This window comes from Canis lupus, chromosome 20 (genome assembly GCF_011100685.1).
Source record: "Canis lupus familiaris isolate Mischka breed German Shepherd chromosome 20, alternate assembly UU_Cfam_GSD_1.0, whole genome shotgun sequence".
In the NCBI taxonomy this organism is placed as follows: domain Eukaryota; kingdom Metazoa; phylum Chordata; class Mammalia; order Carnivora; family Canidae; genus Canis; species Canis lupus.
In genome coordinates this window covers 48,540,030-48,554,373 of record NC_049241.1, presented here as the reverse complement: position 1 = coordinate 48,554,373, position 14,344 = coordinate 48,540,030, and the positions used below count along the sequence as shown (strand labels likewise).

The window sequence follows — 14,344 nt, the reverse complement described above, 5'->3', positions numbered from 1 at the left end:
GTGGGGGGAGGCCCAGGCAGGCTCCTAATTCAATTTGGAGCCTGAGGAGGATGGATTTCAGCTGCTACATTCTTTCCCAGCCCTGGCTCACCCCCTTCTCCCACCCTAAAGCCGAGGCCGCCACACAGGTCCAACAGCAGATAGATTCTTTATGGTTTAAGACAGCAAATTCAGATATAAAATGCCCACCACCATCCTCCCTCCTGCCCCTTCCGTCTGGGGCTAGGCTGAGGGGGACACGGGGCAGGGGAGGCAGGGAGGTTGGGGGGTTCACAGCAGACTAGTGTTTCGGATGCAGAGGTAACAGACTCCACGGTGAGGGGGCTCCTCTCTGGGTGGGGCGCGGGGAGGAGGGCATTATTGCATTTGCTGAGGGGGGAATGCCCCCCCTTCTGCATTCCCTGCAGCAGGAAACTAGGGAGGTCACGACCCCCAAACAGGCCCCAGGGAGATGAGGGACCAGTTTGGCAGCTGATGCGGAAAGTGTTGGGGGCGGAGGGTGGCCGCCCCATCTGGCTGGGCCCTCCCCCCTCCCTGCGCCTGACTCGGCTGAGGTAAGTGGGGAGCAGGGCAAGGGGGGACTGGGGACCCCAGCCAGGGTGGGAGCTGGGGAGGGGTGGTACCGATTGGAGTGGGGCGGAGGCTGGGCCCCACCGCCACTCTGCATCATCCTTGGGCCCTTGAGCAAGGTCCAAGCCGGATGCTGGGGTCCAGGCCATGGAGGCCCTCCCACTGGGGGCTCCCACCAAGCAGAGCCAGGTCACTGAGAGGTCTGGAGGGAGGCCTAGAAGCGGCCGACCTTGGCATCCCCAATGGCACCCCAGACGTCAAAGACGAACTCATCAGGGAAGGCAAAGTCACCAAGCCGTTCATCCAGGGCCTCGGCGAGCTCATCTGGGTTCCTTTTGTCCTTTCCAAGCTCTACCATGGTGGCCGCTGGACAAGGGTGTGGGGGGGTGACAGGATGGAAGCACAGATGACAGAGGTACTCAGGGCAGACCCAGCCCACAAGACCCAGAAGCCCTCCCCCCCAGACCTGCAACCCCCCCTCCGGACCCAGGCTCCCCACTCACCCAACTCCGTGTCCCTGATGCCCATGTAACTCTCCAGCAGGTCATCTACCTTCTCAATTGCCTTCTCCTCAAAGGCTGAGGGCTGGGGGGGGGGGGGGGGGGGAACAGTGACATCACAAAACCATGAATAAATCTGTAATTATATTATTTATAATATAATAATAATTATATTACTAGGTGTGGGATGCTCTTTTCACCACTCTACGTGTATTAACCCACAGCTCATCCTCCCCACAGCCCTGTGATAGTCTTACTAGCCCACTATTTAAAAATGAGGAAACTAGGGATCCCTGGGTGGCGCAGAGGTTTAGCGCCTGCCTTTGGCCCAGGGCACGATCCTGGAGACCCGGGATCGAATCCCACATCGGGCTCCCGGTGCATGGAGCCTGCTTCTCCCTCTCCCTGTGTCTCTGCCTCTCTCTCTCTCTGTGTGACTATCATAAATAAATAAAAATTAAAAAAAAAAAAGAGGAAACTGAGGCCCGCTTGCCCAACCAAGGTCCCAGAGCTGGAATGTGGCAGAGGTAGATTTGAATCTAGTGCACAAAGCCCCTCCGCCAACCGAGGCTGCAGCCACCTATGGATGTCCGGGTCCGGGCCAGAACACTCACCACATCCTCTACTGTGGCAGGGCCGCGGGATCTGAGCCGGAGGGTCCCTCGGCCAGTGCCCAGCTGGGGGCCAGAGCCAGGACGGCCACCCCCTGAGCGGACACCGATCATGTCTGTGGGAGGCAGGGAAGGGGTGAGGGTCTGGGAAGCCCTGGGCAGGACCCCAGGCAGCCTAGCCTCAGAGACCCCCTTCTACCTTCTCCAAGCTTCTGCAGGTTCTGGGGGGCTGCCCTCCCTCCATCTGACCCCAGGAGTGCAGGCCCCTTACTGGGCTCAGCAAGGATGGAGAAAGGACAGCCAGGGGCAAAAAATGGAAGAGGCTGGAGGGGAGACAGAGGGGGCCCTGTTCCCAGGGCCTGAAGGACAGGAAGGGGTGGGGCCTGGGTCTTGAGCGGTTCTCCCCAAGGCCAAGGGGAGACACAGCTGCCAGGGGCCAAGGACCAGCCCAAACGGCCTGGGGAAGTGTTTGAGAGTCCCCCACCCCCACCTTAGGGGCCTCAGGCTCATTCCAGAAAGTTAGTGAAGCCAGACGGAGAAGTGGGGGTGCAGGAACAAGGCAGCCAAGCCTGGCTTCTCAGGCCTGGGGGGCACTCGCCAGGGTTGGGGGCGCTTGGCTGGGCTAATGGTTCCGGGAAGCTGGGTGTGGGGGCAACTTCCTCCTTGCTCTTACCCTCCTCCCAGGCTGGGCGGAGAGCCAGCACCCCCTCCCCAGGGCAAGGCGGAGCTACCCCCCCTTCCACTGCGGCTGGCTGGCCTTGGGCGCCACCTGCTGGTGTCTCCCCGCCACTGCGGCCCAAACCCCAGGGACCGGGCCAAGGCGGTGGTCCAGGCAGCAGGCCCTTACCGAAGGCCTTGCGGGGCTCTGTGAGCTTCAGCGTGAAGGTGCGGCCTCGGGGCAGCTCCTTGAGCAGACGAGCCACCTCGTAGTGCCGGCAGCCCAGCAGACTCTGCCCGTTAATGGCCTCGATCATGTCACCCACACTGATGAGCTGGATGTGGTCGATCACGCTTCCCTCCTTAATGCGCTGTGCAGAGAGGAGCGGTCAGCCCCCGTGGCTCTGCCCTTGGGTCCTATGGCCCACCTGTACCCTCAGGACTCAGGGTGCCCCAGTTACCCCAGGCACCTTGATGAAGGCATAGCCGGCCCCGTTGTCAGTGATGGTGAGCCCCAGCGCCTCCTCTGACTTGAACACCTCTACCTCCTTGCGCTGCCCCTTGACGTGGGCAAAGATGAAGTCCTCCAGCCCGATCTGGCCCCCCAAGAGCTTGTCCATGTCCACTTTGTGGGTGTTGAGGGTACAAAACATCACCTGTGTGGGTAGGAGACACTCAACCCTCACCTCCCTCCCTCACCCTTTGCTAACCACCACCCGAGGGGGAAGGAGGGTGCTAGGAAAGGGCTGGAGGTCCCTGCCTGACCACCCCAGAGTGGCCCCCACTTGGATGCAGCTCTGCTAGGGCTGGGATTTCCCTGCTGCTCCCAGGGCATAGAGCCTGGCACACAGCAGATGCTCAGTAAGGGTTTGTGGAATGAATGAAGGGGCATAGATTGCCCACCACACCTGCTGAGACCTTCGCATCAATCTCCTGCTCAACCTCACTGTTTCCCATCTTTCAGCTCCCAAAGTCCTTGGGGTAAGGCCTTCCAATGTATCATAGAGAAATGAATCTCGCATCTAACCTCCAGATCCCGTAATCAACTGGGGCACTAGTCTCCCAATGCATGATGGGAATGTCACAAACAGCCCTGGTCATGCACTTCTACAGTCCACTGGGGCATGGGCCTCCCAATGCCTAATGGGAACTCAGCACCCAGGCTTGGCCTCCAGGTCCCCACAACTCACTGGGGAGCAGGCCTCAGCGGGCATAACTTTAGCACCGGAGCCCCGGCTCACGAGCTGGATTTACGCCCAGGCCTCAGCCCACATCAGGGACCCCGGTGCCCAGCTCCCCAGTGGTACCTCGGCAGCTGGCAGCCGGAAGGCCTCGGCGATCTTGCCGTACAGCTCCTTGACGTTGGTGAAGCCCTCGATGCGGCCAGTGGGACTGCCGTGGGCCAGCTGGGTGTGGAACACGAGGCGGGGCCGCAGGGCCGGGGGAGGCGGGGGTAGGCCCATGTGGGGCCCCCCTGCCCCACCCCCACCCAGGGGCCCTGGCTCCCCCACGCCCAGCCCCCCACGGCCTGGCTCGGCCTCCTCATTTTCCACCAGAGGCGGCGCCTTTTTCCGCCGCCCCAGTCCCAGCGGCATGAGCAGCGAGAAGCGGGGGCGCACTCTGGAGATCTGCAGGGCGGAAAGTGGGCTTAGGACCTGGCCAGGGGCCTTGAGCCGCTTCTCCCCCATATTAGCACCCTACTGGCCTTATGAAATATTTAGAGCACAGACTGGCCTTGGGTCAAAACCTGGTCCCGGCACTTATGTGCCTTGTACAGAAGTAGTAACGGCAGCTAATACCTACTAAGACCCCGAGCAAACTGTGCTGTGACCTTACTTCATCTTTATACCACATCGGGACGTGAGGACCATATGAGGTTATGATTATGCCCATTTAAGAGATGAGAAAATGTAGGCTCAAAGTGGTTATGCTGCTCTTGATTTTTCTATTGGTGGCAGCCACTAGTGCTGAGCACAAAAAACTGCTGACTCTCCTTTCAGGGCACACAGGCAGGTGACACTTGCTGACCTCTTCGTGACAGGGCAGGCACATGACTAGTTCTGGCCACTGAGTTGTGAGAGGAAGCGACACATGACATTTCTGGGCTGAAGCATTTAGTTATGGGAGCAAGAGACATGGATGGGGGGGGGGTGTAGGGGGGCGGTTCTTTATCTCCCAGACATGGTGACTGGCCCCATCTGGTAAGGTGGCAACTCCATCGGCCAGCCCCTGGGTGACTACAAAGTATGTAACCTCCAGCCAAGCTGCAGTGATGCAGCACGAACAAAAAAAATAAACCTTTGTGGAGTTCACCCAGGAAGATTTGGGGGGCGTCGTTTGTTCCTGTAGCAAAACTTGTCCTGATATACTCTTTTCCTTTCCTTTTTCTTTCCTCTACCCCCATTTCCTCTCAGTTTCTTTCTTCTTCCCTCGTTTCAAATATTTTTTGCATAATCACTATATGCCATGCACATTTTAGACATTGCCTTCAGTAAGACAAGCAAGGTCCCTGACCGGGGCCACTATATGCCATTGCACAGGTTGTTCACTGTGCAAAAGCACCAGACCAAGGTGGCAGGTAGAAATGAAATTCAGCTTGTGCTCTGCTTGCTGAAGCCACACGCCAAGCTGATGGGTCTGCTGGGAGGAAGGGCTGCCTCTCTCCAATTCCCTCAGGGTGCCATGGATGCTAGCTGGACCTCTGTCCACGTTGTCCAGAGCATACAGTCCAGAGGAGAAGGCAGATGCACAGTGAGCAAGCACATGTGTCAAAGTCTAATATAATTTCTAATCGTGCTATGAAGACAGTAAGACAAGTTCTTCAACAGACAAAGTCAAGTAGGGCCTCTCTGAGCAGGTGAAACTGAGCCTGAGGCCTGAATGATAGGAAGTATTCATATGAGGATGTGAGGCAAGAAGGCTCCAGGCAGAGGGAACAGCCAGTACAAAGGCCCTGAAGGGGGCCGTGCTTGGTGTGTTTGAGGAGCAGCTAGGCGGCCTGTGTGGTTGGAACAGAATGGTAAAGGGGACAGCAGGAGGAGGGAGGGGGCAGAGCGACCAGGGCCTCATGGGCTCAGGGAAGACTTACGCCTTTGCTCTCAGTGAGGTGGCAGTCACGGGAGGGTTCTGAGCAGACTCACAGACTCACAGACAAGCAAGAGACCAGTGTAACCAGAGAGGAGTGAGCCATGGGAGAGTGCAGAGGGGTGGTAAAAAGAGGTGATAAGGCGTGGGAGGGGTCGATGGTGCGGGCCCTCCAGACTGGGAAAGAGTTCGGATTTCATTTTCGAGTCACGCATCCGAAGTCACAGAAGCCAGGTGAGTTCTGTGGTCTGTTTGACTCCCATGCAAAGTGGTTCCCTAAGCAGCTCAATCTCCCTCAGCCTGGGATGTCCACTCTGCAAGCGGGGCCAGGCTGTGCTGAGGAGCACATTATGCCAAATTTGGTTTTTCTGTGTAAAGGGGACTTCCTGCTCCCTCCCTTAAGACCTCTTCCTCCAGGGGGCCATCCTGGATTCAGCCAAGCCCAGTGTGCTGCACCCACTCTCAGGCCTCCACTCCTTGGCTGCTGCACTGATGCGCCTGCTCTCCCAACACCACCTCCAGGAGCACCTGCTCCAGCCCCAGCGTCTCTCACCTACACTAGTGCAGTTGCCTCCTGGGAGTCGGCGGCTTCTGCCCTCGCCCTCCACGGTCTGTGTCAACAGAGCAGCCAGAATGATCCTGTAAAACAGAAGTCACGTCACATCCGTCCTCTGCTCCAACCCCTCCCAGGGCTTCTACCTCCTTCAGAGTAAGAGTCAACATTCTCCTTTCGACCCACAGGCCCCAAGAGATCTGCCCCCATGGCCTCCCTGCCCTCACCTTCACCCACTCTCCGCCTTGCTCATCCCTCTGAGGCACACTCAGCCTCCTAGGCTCAGTGCTTCTGCGTTTGACTCTGCCTTCTGGCATCCACACAACTCATCCTCGCATCTCTTTCAATGCAATGGGATATATATTTCATCCACTATTCTTGTCTGCTGTTTTCCGAAAGGCAAGGAATTTTGTCTGCCTTATGCATCCTTATACTCTTAGCACAGAGAACACTGCCTGGTGCATAGCAGGTGCTCAATAAATACTTGTTGAATGAACGTATAGATGAATGATCCTAATATTCATCAGCCCATCAGTCCCTGTGCCTGGCTTTGGGGAGACAGAAGGACCCAGGCTATAGTCCCTGCCCCAAGGGGGTCTTGTCTCACCAGCAAAAGAGCAAGCGCCCCCCTGTGGTCCTCATCCCTTGCTTCCCAGCATAGTGCTGGGGACAGGGTAGGTGCTCCTTCTAGCCACACTGATTTCTCCCTCACCTTTCATCATGGTTTTGTTTTCACTCCCTTCATAATCAAGGATGCTGAACAACTTTTTTCTTTTTCCATGGGGGCAGGGAAAGGTTGGGGTGGTGGTGGAGGAGAACCTTAAGCAGGCTCTACAACCGGTGTGGAGCCTGATGTGGGGCTTGATCTCACAACCCTGAGATCATGACCCGAGCTGAAATCAAGAGTCAGACGCTTAACCAACTGAGCCACCCAGGCACTCCAGGCTTAACAGCTTTTTTTTTTAAAGATTGTATTTATTCATGAGAGACATACACAGAGAGAGGCAGAGACATAGGCAGAGGAAGAAGCAGACTCCCTGCGGGGAGCCTGATGCAGAACTTGATCCCTTGACCCCAGGATTATGCCCTGAGCCAAAGGCAGACGCTCAACCACTGAGTAATGCTTAACAACTTTTAAGACATTTATTAACTGCTTGGATTTGTCGTTTTGTGAATTGTCTAAGTCTTTGCCCATTTTTAAAAATTGCACAGTTTGTTTTTTATTGTAATGCCTATATCTTTTTCTTTTCTTTTTTTTTTTAAGATTTTATTTATTTATTCATGGGAGACACAGAGACAGAGAAAGGCAGAGACACAGGCAGAAGGAGAAGCAGGCTCCATGCGGGGAGCCCAATGTGGGACTCGATCCTGCGTCTCCAGGATCAAGCCCTGGGCTGAAGGTGGCGCTAAACTGCTGAGCCACTGGGCTGCCCTGCCTTTATCTTTTTCTTATTGATTTTTGGGAATTGTTTACATATTTGGGATACTAGTCTTTTATTGATTACTTCATCTAACCATAGCACACATCACACTAAGCATTCACCTAATATCTGATAAAAAACAAATTCTGAATGAATAAACCCATACTGCCCCCTCAGATTATTACAACACACTCAGTGATGCTTCAAACCAAACCAAACCAAACCCCTCATCATCACCTCCCCTGTTCTCCTCCTGCTGCCCCTCATACATCTTAGCGGGATGCTGAGAACATGAGTCTGGAACCTGGTTTCTCCACTTATTAGCTGTGTGACCTTGGGCAAGTATCTTAACTTCTCTGAGCTCCAAGGAGGGTGGCCTGGGTTCAAATCCCATCCTTGCCACTTACCAGCTGCGTGGTCGTGGGCAAGTGTCACTTCATGTGATGGAGCCTCAGTTTTCTCAGTCGAAAAATGGGTGGAATTCCTGTCTCTCTCCAGGTGCTTATGGGAATCCAAAGAGATTGTGCAGACAACCCGATTAGCATTTTGCCTGACATTCAATTTAAGAAAACTGTTACTAGTATTGTCATTATTATTATGGCCTCCTCCCCTGCCCACCCCACCCCCCCCCCCCCCACCGCCCAGGAACATCCCAGTCTGTGCTTCTGCTGTCTGCTGTCCGCGGAGGCCTAGTCTAGGTGGCCTCCTCCAGGCAGCCTCCCTGGCTTGCCCCAGCCTGCTGGAACTGCCCCTGTGGTCCAGACAGCTCAAGGCCCATGAACTTAATTACACATTATCCCGGCAGAACTCTTGTCTTTCAGTCCCAGGCTGCTATTTCACTTCGTGTCTCTATTTTAAAATGTAAACCAGATCACGTCACTCCCCGGCTTCCAATCTTACAGCGGTCTCCTACCTTTACAGAGGAAAAGCCCCAAACTCCTTAATATGAGCCACAGGCCCCTGCAGAACTGCCACTCTGGCGGCAGCTCGTGCCCCCACACACTATCCCAAGCTCCATCCAGCCTCAGAGTTTTTGCCCAGGCTGGGCCCCCTGCCTGACCTTTGCTGGGCCACCTTCTTTCTGTCATTTAGATCTTGTCTCCAAAGTCGCCTCCTCCAAAAGCCACCCCCTTTACCACAGATTCCACCCGGCCACCCCCCTCATATTTTATTCATAGCACACGCACTTACTACCATCCGCGGGTACTGTCTTTATCTACTTGTTAACTTGCTTGCTGCCCTTTTCCCCACTAGGACGGCGGCTCCCACAGAGCAGGGATTTTTGTCTTGTTTGCTATTATGCCCTCTGTGCCAAGGACAGTGCTTGGCCCATGGGAGGTGCTCAGTAAATGTTTGCAGAATGGACGGGTGTGCGTGCCTCGTGTCCTCATTCAGACTCCTCTCTGAGCCCTCCTATCCTCAGAACATGCCTGCTGTGGGGTTGCTAACTGACACTTCCTCCCCACATTCCCAGTGTCCCCTCAAACCTGAACATAGGGATGGTGGAAAAAGTGTCAGCCGGGGGTCCAAGCGCATTGGCTGGAATCCTAGCATCCCCACCCTCGCTTCCCTGGGAGGGGCCTGAAACTTAGCAACCCCACCACCAAGCAGAATCACAGTGAGGGCAGCAGGAAGTGGGGAGGGGAGTTCCTGGGAGTTGACAAAAGCTTGGGTGGGGGGAGAGACACCACACCCAACCTCCCCTTTCTAGTAGGATACTGCTTTGGAGGGGAGGGCGGGAGGCGGGAGGCAGGGAGGCGGGAGGCCTCTGATTCAGTCTTGAAAAACCGGCTCCCGGGTGTTTCCGGGGAGAACGCCTACTGCCTGGGCCTCAGCGCAGGCTTTCCAGAGGGGCCCAGTGGGCAAAGGACCCCAGCATCCAGGCCTCCTATGTCCCCTGCAGATGTCACTCTCTTCTTAGGACCTAGGTATTCAGGCAAGCCTTCCCAGGTCCGGGGAGGCAAGACAGGGTTGGTGTCCGGGGACCTCTTGGGGGGAAGCAAAGACCAGCAGGTGTGGCCCAGATACATGCATGGTTGGGGGATGCAGGCAGCAGCGGGCAGAGGAGCTGGTCGGGAACACCTGAGCCACGGAGCCACTGGGCCACTGATCCATGGAGCCATCTAGTCTAGCGGCTGAGACTCCAGTTCTGGACTCCGAAGCACGGGTTCGAGTTCCAGCCCTGCCACTTACTAGCTGTGTCACCTTGGGCAAGTCACTCCACTTCTCCGGGTCTGTTGCTTCACCTCTAAAAGAAGTAACAGCACCTTCCATGAGGTGTTTGGACGCAACGATGTGCATGGTAAATACCTGACACGGAAGCGTCCAGTCAGTGCTAGCCGGGGGTGATTTTTTCATGATTATTACCGGGACCTCAGTCCTCTCCAGGTCCCTCTCTCGGCCCTGGAGGGCCGCGTCGAGGCCAAGGTGGGACGAGGGAGGTGCCCGGGCAGGACTCAGAAATGCCGAGCCCGCCGGGACGGGGCTGTCCAGGGCAGTGCAGGGGGCAGGGTGGGCTGCCGACCCCATCTCAGAGGCGGGAGGTGTTTGACCCCGGCCCCCGGCGGGAAGATGGGCGCCTCCGGGGGAAGGGGCCTCAGGCATCCTGGGGCCCAACCTAGACCTCCAGCAGCGACCCCGGGGCCGTCCCCCCGCTACTCGCTCGATCCGCCGGATCCCCATGGGTCCGCGACCCCGCGGGCCCGCGCTGGGGTCCCCGGAGCGGCCGTGCCCCGCCCGCAGGGACACTCACCTGCGCCGCCGCCGCCGCCACCCGCGCGCTCCGGGCTCGGCCCTCCGCAAACTCCGGCCCGGGCCTCTCCCGCAGCCGCGGCCGGGGGGCGGGGCCAGCGCCCGCAGCGCGCCAATCAGGAGCGGCCGCCCGACGCCCGTGGCCAATCCGCGCCGCGCCGCCCAGCGCCGGGTGGGCCCGACGGAAGCATTCCAGAGGGATCCCTCCGCCTCGCCCGGCTCCTCCCGGCCCCCCCGCGCCGCGGCGCAGTGGACCTGCCCACCCTGCCGAAAGCCGCGGCAGGCTGTACCACCGCAGGGCGCGGAGGGGGGACCTGAGGCTGGGCCCCTGCCAATCGCGGGGAAGGAAGGAGGCGAGCAACCAATGGGGAGCTGGGGTCCCTGGCCCACGTGCTGCCGGCGGAGTGTCCGTCTGGGGTGTCCAGGGTGGTAAGGAGCGGGAGGGCCGGTCGTGGGAGTCAGGTGACGCGGGCCGAGTTTCGGGCAGAGGCTAACTCGCCACGTCCGGAAGAGCTGACCCTTTAGGAGACCTAGGAAGGGGCCGAGGGCAGCCCCCGATCCCAGTCCTCCTCCCTGTCTGCGCCTGCCCCAGCCTGGCCATCCTGTGAGCGGATAAAAAGGATGCATTCATTCCGGGCGGGCGAGCGGGCGGAGGAGCGAGATGAATAGGGAGGGTCCCGAGTGTCCCTGCTTCCTGGGGTGTACAATGGACAAGGGCATTTATTCATTCATTCATTCATTCCCTCACTCGTCAAATATTTCATGTGCCCCTGCTCCGTGCCAGGCTCTGTCCTACGTCTGCAGCTACTAAAGCGAATAAGCTGAATGTGCTTCTGGTGGAGGTAACAGCTCGTGCAGAAGGCCTGAAAGCTGGACTGAGAGATACAACACATTTTGGGAGAGTGCAATATCCTAGGAGCTAGCAAAACTGTGTGAAAGGGTGCATGGAAGGAAGACAAGATCGAGATGGACTGCTCGCTTGTTGGTTAAATCAGTGAATATTTACTGAACACATAATATGTGCTAGGTTGTAAAGGGTCCCCAACCATTCCGAGCCTCTGCCCTTTCATGAGGCTGTCTCCTCCATCTAAGTGCCCCCTCACCCCTGCTGGGGTCCTGAGACTGGCAGTGAGCAGCCTCTCAGAGCACTTGTGTGAATGAGAGGACCAGGTGACCTCGCCATCACCAGGTTTGGTGAGGCCCCGAGACTGGGATGTCTCAGGCAAGGGTAGGTCCAAGAAACAAAGACACAGATGCACCTTGTACAGACCAGGATGCTCAGTTCCCAGGACAGATGAGCTATCCTTGCTCTACTTCAAAGCCAGCCTCTGGGGCAGTTGGGGCTGGACCAGGAGCTTGCTGTGTGTTCTGGGAATTGTAGTTCTTGGAGGCCTCTAACAGCTGCAATTCTGCTCAGGCTTCATTGAATGACTGGGTCTCTGCAGTCCCCAGGGTGAGCTGTTGTGCATCCCAGCCCCACCGGGGCCTACAGAGAGGCAAACTGAAAGAGGAGAGCGGGGCCGGCTTAGCTGCTGAGGGCTGCGAGTCTGGCCCCACCCAGCTGGCAAACGCTGCCACTGTTGATGCAACAGGCACCGCTATTGTCCTTCTCTTCCTGTTCTGCTGACCTCTGCCATCCCCACTGAGTGATCAGTTGCTATGGCTGGGCCTCTGTGGGACTGTACCCACTGCCCTGCTTGTGCCTGGCATCTGAGCTGCCCTCTACAAACCCGAAGAGGACAATATGTGGGGCCATGGGGACAGCAGAGTCCTGAGCAGAATCCACCTGAATCCACCTGTTGACTGATGAGGAAGTGCCTAAGGAGGGGTGAGGGTGTTGCCCAAGGGTACAGAGCAAGCCACTCTTTATCCAATTTTATAGTTCAAAGGGCTAGTAGGCCCAGAAGCTGGGGAGCTCAGACTTCAGTGTTACTACCTCTGTCCCCTTTGGAAAAAAACATCTGGAATGCCAGCTAATACACGCAGAAGGAAAGACTGAGTTGGAAAATCCCCATTTTGCAGCCAGTAGAGAAATAATTAATGCAGGCGAGGATCCTCAGTGGAGGAAGTAGATATTCACACAATCTCAAAGGACCAGCCTGCAAATTACTTGTTAATTACAGTGGGGGAAAGATACCGTGGAAAAAGCACCAGGGAGAAACCGGGCAGTCACCACTTTAACCAAGTGACCAAAAGTAACATCACCAGTGATGGGACAAAGTTAACCTCGTATGCCCCTTCCTGTGATGTGCTGAGGACACATCACCTGTAGAGTACTTGGTCCTGTCCAGAGTGCTTAACCTGGATCTAATCATGAGGACACAACCAGATACTTCCAAATGAAGGGACTCTGCCAATGTACAAACAAACAACAACAACAACAAAAAAAACCCCAAAACCAAAAAGCAAAAATGCCTGGACTCTTCAAATAGATCTATGTGATGAAACGAACAATCAATGTGTTAATAAGTGAGTAAATGAATGAACTGCTTGGGAACAGTTCTAGATTGAAGGAGATAGCAATGACAACAAAATCAATGTATGATCTTCAATTGGATCCTTGATAAAAAATTTTTCAGAAAAGAAAGATAGGGCAGCCCGGGTGGCTCAGTGGTTTGGCGCCGCCTTCAGCCCAGGGAGTGATCCTGGAGACCTGGGATGGAGTCCCACATTGGGCTCCCTGCAAGGAGCCTGCTTCTCCCTCTGTGTCTCTGCCTCTCTCTGTGTGTCTCTCATGAATAAATAAATAAAATCTTTAAAAACAAAAAAAGGAGCGTCCCTGGGTGGCTCAGCGGTTTGGTGCCTGCCTTCAGCCTGGAGCGTGATCCTGGGGTCCCAGGATCGAGTCCCGTGTCGGGCTCCCTGCATGGAGCCTGCTTCTCCCTCTGCCTGTGTCTCTGCCCCTCTCTCTCTCTGTGTGTCTCTCATGAATAAATAAAATATTAAAAAAAAAAACAAAAAAAGGATAAAATAGCTATGAAAGATATTCTTGGGATAATTAAGAATATTTGAATGTGGAGTGGATATTAGATAATAGAACCATGTTAAGTTTCCTGAATGTGAGCATTGCACTGAGGTTAGGTAAGAGAATGTTCTTTAAAAAAAAAAAAAAGATTTTATTTACTTATTCATGAGAAACACACAGAGAGAAGCAGAGGGAGAAAAGGCTCCATGCAGCGAGTGCGATGTGGGACTTGATCCCGGGGCCACAGGATCATGCCCTGAGCCAAAGGCAGATGCTCAACCACTGAGCCACCCGCGCATACCAGAATGTTCTTATTTTGGGGAGAAACTCACTGAATTATTTAGTGATAATTTTGTGATGGCTGCAACTGCCAAATAGCTCAGAAAATATATGTATATATTTTATATACAATATCATAATGTGGTATACATTTGTATTAATATAGAGGAGGGATGGAGAGAGGGAGTGGGAAGAGAGAGAGTGCCTACAGGTGAGCATATATGTGGCAAGATAGTAACAATTGCTACTGAATCCAGGAGAGTAGCATATGGGTATTCATTTTGCTATTCTAGTGAGTTTTCTATATCTTTGAAAATTTCAAGATAAACATTTGGGGAAAATACCCCCATTTTCCTCCTATCTCTGGTGCAACACTGCAGTAGGCTCAGTGTGCATCTTTTTTTAAAAAAATTTTATTTACTTATTCATGAGAGACACAGAAGAGAGAGAGAGGCAGAGACATAGGCAGAGGGAGAAGCAGGTTCCCCACAGGGAGCTCGATGCGGGACTTGATCCCAGATTCTGGGATCACAACCTGAGCTGAAGGCAGGTGCCCAACTGCTGAGCCACCCAGGCATCCCTCAGTGTGCATCTTTTTGTGTGTTTCCTTGAAAATGTGCACTGTTTTATGGGGGGTGTTCCATTATACTTGGCTTCTTATTTTTCTTTTCCAGTTAGCGCTGTACTGCTTGCTTGCTTGCTTGTTTGCTTCTTTTGCAGTAGGTCTTAAAGATCCATCTGTTTTGCCAATCTCTTAAACCTATTTTCTTTCTTTCTTTCTTTCTTTTTTTAATTTATATTTTATTGGTGTTCAATTTGCCAACATATAGAATAACACCCAGTGCTCATCCCATCAAGTGCCCCCTCAGTGCCCTTCACCCAGTCACCCCCACCCCCCGCCCACCTCCCCTTCCACCACCCCTAGTTCATTTCCCAGAGTTAGGTGTCTCTCA

General features: G+C 55.0%; 1 protein-coding gene across 4 annotated transcripts; it reads right to left on the bottom strand.

Moving 5' to 3' along the window:
- Positions 1-129: 129 nt before the first annotated feature.
- Positions 130-10,242, bottom strand: GIPC1 (GIPC PDZ domain containing family member 1). 4 transcript variants are annotated; one of them, XM_038567046.1, is made up of 10 exons: positions 10,149-10,242; positions 9,590-9,644; positions 7,804-7,897; positions 5,976-6,061; positions 3,646-3,966; positions 2,809-2,994; positions 2,529-2,709; positions 1,685-1,797; positions 1,074-1,155; positions 130-936 (listed from the first exon to the last, which is right to left on the bottom strand). In XM_038567046.1, the coding sequence occupies exons 5-10, from the start codon at positions 3,931-3,933 to the stop codon at positions 785-787; spliced, it is 1,002 nt and encodes a 333-aa protein (XP_038422974.1). In that variant the 5' UTR covers positions 3,934-3,966; positions 5,976-6,061; positions 7,804-7,897; positions 9,590-9,644; positions 10,149-10,242; the 3' UTR covers positions 130-784. The 4 variants fall into 4 exon arrangements, with proteins under 4 accessions (XP_038422974.1, XP_038422976.1, XP_038422977.1 ...); XM_038567048.1 differs by having other exon boundaries at positions 7,804-7,946; positions 10,149-10,235; XM_038567049.1 differs by lacking the exon at positions 9,590-9,644 and having other exon boundaries at positions 7,804-7,946; positions 10,149-10,227.
- Positions 10,243-14,344: the final 4,102 nt, after the last annotated feature.